The 6,271-nt window shown below is 35.4% G+C and overlaps 1 protein-coding gene across 1 annotated transcript; it reads left to right on the top strand.

Annotated features, from left to right (window-relative positions):
* Positions 1 to 175: 175 nt before the first annotated feature.
* On the top strand, positions 176 to 3,846 carry LOC113669324 (GPI ethanolamine phosphate transferase, stabilizing subunit). Its single transcript, XM_027185343.2, has 5 exons — positions 176 to 472; positions 1,707 to 1,798; positions 2,274 to 2,390; positions 3,135 to 3,243; positions 3,501 to 3,846. Exons 1-5 carry the CDS (start codon positions 245 to 247, stop codon positions 3,603 to 3,605), a joined length of 651 nt encoding a protein of 216 aa, XP_027041144.2. The 5' UTR covers positions 176 to 244; the 3' UTR covers positions 3,606 to 3,846.
* The last annotated feature ends 2,425 nt before the right edge of the window (positions 3,847 to 6,271 follow it).

Below are 6,271 nucleotides of genomic sequence, written 5' to 3'. Positions count from 1 at the left end.
GGAGGCAGTAGCCACAACAAAACTGTACATCACAGTACGCATATAATAATTACTATTACCCGTTGATTTGTTAGCAAGTCGAAATTTAAAGGGTAGGCAGTGATAAACCAACCCGAGACTGTAGGACAATGTCCGAAACGCGAGACAAGGAACACGTCGAAAAATTATGTTAATTTTTACTTTCGAGGAGAAACTGGAACTCGGTCAGGAACGGACGCGAGCAGTCTGGACCATAAATCACAAGATGGCGGGCCTTGCACCAGCCCTTCTGCATCTTTACTCTACAAAAGACTTTTTTACCATTAGTTTGGTGCAAGTATTGGCGGCGTGGACTTCTGTTGCGGTTTCAAACTTTGCTTCAACTTCTGTCTCATTATTAACGTGCTCAGCAGCATCTCTGAGGTTATTTTGTTTCGTGTTTGCCATGTTGTGTTTTACACTTATCCGTACAAAATCTAGGATGAGATTGTCGGTGAGTTTTTCCCCTTTTGTAGTTCAAGATCTGACTTAGTAATGGTTATCTAATCTTCTTCTCTCTCATTGCTTTTCGCTGCTAAAGTTGGGAAAAATTTGGTCTCATTTAGGTGTTTATTACACCCATTTTGAAATCACTGGTGGTCCCTGTAATCTGATTGGCTCTAATTGGTGCGATTTATTCACGAATTGCACCATTTTTTGCTTTAAATTGCACCTTTCTTCCAGCCAATGAGGAGGCTACACTAAAAACAAAACAACCAATCAGACTTCAAGGCTTGTTTAAAGTAACCGATCAAATTGCAGGAAGATGAAAGACATGAAGGATCATGTGGCAAATTTTTCAACTTTCGTTTCCAAAACTCTTATTTTTTCCTCCCAAAAAATGGATGAATTTAATTTCAAACTGGCTCAGTATTGTAGTAATTAAATATTTGAACTGACCAAGTCCTGTATTTGGGTGATTTCAAAATTGATGTTATAAAGTGGTAATTGAACCTCCTGTTGTGCAATTTTGGTCTGAAATCATACTTGTGATTTCAAATTGAACTCATGTCGTGCGCTTGTTCAATTTTGAAATCACACGTATGATTTAAGCCCAAATTGCACTCCACTCAGTTCAATTACCATTATTAATTGTTGGCTTGGGTTGAATCACAACAAATGGTATCCAGTCAAATGTTTTAAAGGGTACACGTGAGAGAAGTATTTGATCAACTCAGCCCTCCTTACAGGCTAAACCTTGTCAAGACATGGTTTAACTTTGCAAGAAGGGGTTGTGTTTTGTCACTTTTTTCATGAACATATCAGCTCAAATGCTAACTTGGTTAGTATTATTACTGTTAACCTAACTAGAATTTTGAATAACTTTTCTCTGAAATCTTTTGTCACCTTAAGTTCTTAGCTCGTGTTTTAGGTTTTCGTTTGACTTAAATTTCCCTCTCTCAGTTACAATTGATGGTTTTTCTTCTATTTCTGGAAAAATTTCTACACAGCCTCATACTTAATTATTCATCCACATCTTATTAATGATACACTGAATAACAAAGCCCCATATGTGGATGCATAATGAAGTATGGGGTTGTGTGGAAATTTTGCCCTATCTCTTAATGGCCCTTTGTGATGTTCGCTTACTTTTGATAGATCATCAAGATGGCTTTAGTTTTTATTTTTATAACACCTCATAGATGCTGTACACAATGTGGATAATCATTTTGTTTGTCATTTTACAGATAGCCCAAGTTTTGAAGCTTATATTTTTTGTATTTGGATCAGCTGCAATTTTTCATGTTATTGCTGTATTGTTTGGAGCTTCAATCACAGAGTATGATTTTTTTTTTTTGTTTTTCTCTTGGTTTTTTTGTTTTTGTTTTTTTAAATTGTGATGTTTGCATGAAGAATGGCTTGGAACACCAAGTACCTGTAAGTCCAAAATAGGAAATTGCTGCAGGGAAAAAGATTTTTGATGGTATTTTATGAATTGCATAATTGTTCATTAACAATTATTATAAAATGAGTTGAAAATAACTGGCTAGAGATGGCAGACTAACAAGTGGCTTTGCTTGGCAACCTTCACTTATGATAATTGAGTTGATAATGTCAATGGGCCACTGCTCTGACAAAGTGCTAATACTTGAAACATCAGCTTTAGAAACTCTCTGTGGAGGCTAATTTATATTTTAAACTTAGTTGGTAAAATCAAATTATCTTCTGATACCCCTCATTGACCCAGCACCACAGTTTCTACGGAAAATTACCTTGTTCCTTCACTGACGACTTTTATCTTAACTCTTATGCAGACAAACTGAGGAAACCTTTTGCTGGGCATTATTAATGTCACATTTAGTTGTCCTTCCTGCCTGTAGTCTGCTAGGAGCACATTTGGAACTCTTTCCTAGGATATTTTTCAGTTCTTGGTAAGTGCTAGGTTCTTGTTTATGGATAAGTATGCTGGACTACTGAAAACTTTTGATCTCCATTTCCAAGGAAATTTTTTCATGTCACAAATTTCAAACCCCTTGCCCCTGTTCATCATTAACCCTTTCACCCCTAAGAGTGACTAGCATCTAATTTCTCCTTACAATATCACCACCAAATCACACATTAATGTCATGAGATTAAAGGAAATGATCACCAACGAATGAAACTCCTGATTGTTAGACAAATTCTCCTTGTCAGTACCTTAGTAAATGTACAGAGATAAGTATGGAGAATTTAAATACTGATGTTAGAGTGTAAAGGGTTAAAGCCTTCAACTTGGAAAATTGATCAATAGATAAATTTTATTCATGGTTCTATTCCACCATCATGTGGGCAAACACCGAGTATTTAGAAAAATTAACAATGAAGCATATATTAAATTTTGAGGATTTCATTCCCTGTAATATGAAGAGTCAGCGTTAAATTTATTGTTTTCTACATAAAACCAGAGTGACTGAAGATAAAGACCAACGCATCCCACATTAATGTCTCCAGGCGTCTTGTTCAATATAATTCAGGACTTGGTGCATTTTTCCAAAAGAAAGTGACAAAGCTCCCATTTAATCTTGTTTGGCCTGTTCATGATGAAGGGTTTAGAATCTAGTGGTGATCAAGTTCATTTCACTCCACATTTTCTTTTGTGAGACCATGATAAACATTATATGTGTTTGTATTTACAGGTCAGATGGTACTCCTGAAGCATATTTCCAATGTTCTATTATATTCACACTGTTAGGAGCATGGCTTGGAGCCTTTCCCATTCCTTTGGACTGGGACAGACCCTGGCAGGTTAGGCCGGGAGAGGACTGGGGCTATTTATTTTGAGTTTTTTCTGATAGATATTTGTGGGAACATTGGACACTATTTACCAAATTCCAGGCATAATAAATCACTGCTGAGTGTTTTTTTTTCCCTCACTCATGCCAACAAAGAGAATCCTCATCCTTTTATGATGATAATAATTGCAATAATAATAATATTAATACTAATAATGGGTGAGTGAAGCAAAAAGCTACTTAATAAATCATATTTTTCATTTTTTTCAGGTGTGGCCCATTCCTTGTGTGATAGGAGCACTTGTAGGTTACATTATAGGACTTGCAATTTCAACGTTGACATTTGCTTTCAGTGAGGGGCGACTGCGCCCGTGATAAACCTACAGCGGCTTTCTTTCTTTCAAAAGAGAGCTCCATGTGCCAGTTAATTTGTTGACGATGGGGGCGCATGTGGTTAAACGATTTGAACAATTTGCCTCGTCAAAGAAACTAAAGACCTCTCTTATAAAAGATATATTTGTCAAACAAATGCTGTTTGTAAATAAAATTCGTCTGTAAAAACCATTTCCGCGGCCCTTTCAAGAGTGGAAATGAACAATAAAAAGTTAACAATGGTAGCAGGGGTTTAATAACTGTTTACTTAAATACCCAGTATTGGCCAGTATGCAGTGCGCATACTGTTTTTGTTGTGGTCTTCACGTTTGTTATGGTTTGTTGAATTTTAATTATCCTGTTAATAGTTGATAACGAATCATGTATTTTTCCATCATTGCACAATCAACAGTCTTTTAGTTTGTTCTATAAGAACTTTTTCATGAGAAATTTTAGCTCGGGAAGTTGAGCTAAATGCATTTAATTTATTTTCATAAATTTCATTACGTTCGTTTCCATCACGATTGAAGGTTAAGGCGTGTCAATTAGCTCTGCTCTGACACTTAGACATTTAACGACCGAAGTTTTCATATTAAGTTCGAGTTATCAAATTAAACCTGAGCCAAGGGAAGGTAAACTTAATTCGAGTGAACGGGGAGTTCGATTTAAGTCGAGTTAGCTGATGGTCATTATAATGAATGGAAAAATGGGGTCAAATCCAAGGAAAATCGGATCTTGTTCGAGTTGGCGGGGAATTTGAGTTAACCCTTTTTTATATCACATACTTATGTTTACTGAAGCGGTAATATCCAAAATGGCTGCTGTGCTATTTCGGAACGTCTTTTTAAGAAGAACAGAATCGAGTGAAAGAAGATGCAGTTTTCCTGTTGGTACCAAAAAGGGCAATTTCAAAAAGTGTTGATTATATATAAAATTCCACTCGAATTTTCAAATCAATTATGAGCTTAAGAAGAAAGGTTACCATAGCTTGTAACTCCATCGCTGAAAGAACTTCAACCCTTCTTAGTCAAGGTGTAAACACAACGTGATGTAGAATCAGACTTGCGTGGTTACGGGTCATCACATGAGACTATGAAAGACATTTGAATTGTGTCCAAAATTTTTATAAATATAAAATTGGCCCACATGTTTTTGTTTAGCACTATCACCATATTCTGACATTAAGTTTATTTTTCTCAACAGAAACAAAAACGGAAATTAAAAAAGGGATTTTCAGACAGGGGTTTAAGCTTCATTAAGTCTACACTGCATTTTTTGCGGGTGAATTTTAAGAAAATAGAGTTCATTTACTATCAAGACCAACACCTAAATTATAATTTGAAACGGTATTAAAACTGTGATAGTCAAAGTTATGAACTTTTCCAGAGACTGAAAATTTTCCTATGGAATTTTCTTTAACCCCTTTTCATCTAACAATTCAATTTCAATGAGTACTTGACGACCAGTCTGCAATTTCAAAACCAAGAGAAATTTGCCTCTGAGAACAGTGCGAACGACTTTAGACTGAAGGGTCTGGATTTTAAATTTTGGTGATCAAGATGCCACGACGGTGGTTGGTTTACTTGCTTAAAGATATAGCGAGCAAATAGTAAAAACTTTTGTCTTTGTTTTAAACTCATTGTCGTTATATGTTAAAGTGGTCTTCTCCAGGTAATTGTTGGACAAAAGATTAGCATAACAATGATTTAACCAGTCTTTCATTCAAGAGGAAAATTTCGCTGTCTCTCGGGCGAAGTTTTAATTCATTGAAAGTCGAATAATCTGCGAGCGTTCGTTCATCAAGGCAACTTAAGAAAACGATTTTGAGACGTTTCGCTTTCTGTTCCATTCGATGCTGATCTTTCCTTTCGAGAGAATTTGAAATTTATGCACATATTGCTAAACTAGAAACCATTCATTTAGAAATTTTTAAAAGGCCATTTGAGTTAAAGACAAGCTTGAATAAATTACGTTTCATCTCGACGACTTATAAAAATTGTGAATTTTCGAACCTGATTGCAGATCATAGCGTGCCCGTGGTTCAGTGAAGTCAAAAGGGATAATCTTCGTAGTGAAACGTTTAACCGACTCATGAACCAGTTTCCAGGAAATTTAGTCTCAACAACCTTATCTATGAACACCTTTTCACGTAGCAACTTGACTTTGTTAAACACAGATTAAATTCGTGAAGTAAAGATCTTCAGATTGAAGCCATTGATAAAACAATTTTTTTTTTCAAATTTGTCTCTTTCCGTCCAAATAGCCGAGTTCTCTTGCAGACTGTGCTTTAATTGCAAAGTGGCAAACAAAGCAGTTTCAAGAGAAAGAACTCTTCTTTATCGTATTAAAGAAATTTCGATCTAATTGATTAAAAGGTCGCTTGAAGTTACAGTGAATAACTGCCATTAAGGTTGGATCTTGCGTGGGTAGTTAGATAATTTGACTGTAATAGGAAACGATTTTTTTTTTCTTTTTTTGCGCTCTTTCTTTTCCAATGAGCTTTGAATATCCCTAAGGCTAATTTTCTTTGAATTTGCATTTCATTTCAAACGATGTTTCCATATTCAACTTTTCTGTTCTCTGATAACAAAGTTATTTGTCTACGGTTTTTTTAGACTTAAGGGTAGAACAGAACTTTTTGTTTTATCAAAAAAATTATATTTTTTGTA

The sequence above is a fragment of the Pocillopora damicornis genome, chromosome 7 (genome assembly GCF_964200805.1).
Source record: "Pocillopora damicornis chromosome 7, jaPocDami1.2, whole genome shotgun sequence".
Taxonomy (NCBI): domain Eukaryota; kingdom Metazoa; phylum Cnidaria; class Anthozoa; order Scleractinia; family Pocilloporidae; genus Pocillopora; species Pocillopora damicornis.
Note: the sequence above shows the minus strand (reverse complement) of the source record. Positions and strands in the feature narration are given on the sequence as shown.

Coding starts and splice junctions, on each gene's coding strand:
- LOC113669324 (XM_027185343.2), top strand. CDS start 245: ATGGCGGGCCTTGCACCAGCCCTTCTGCATCTTTACTCTACAAAAGAC. Junction 473..1,706: donor AATCTAGGATGAGATTGTCG/GTGAGTTTTTCC, acceptor GTCATTTTACAG/ATAGCCCAAGTTTTGAAGCT. Junction 3,244..3,500: donor ACTGGGACAGACCCTGGCAG/GTTAGGCCGGGA, acceptor CATTTTTTTCAG/GTGTGGCCCATTCCTTGTGT.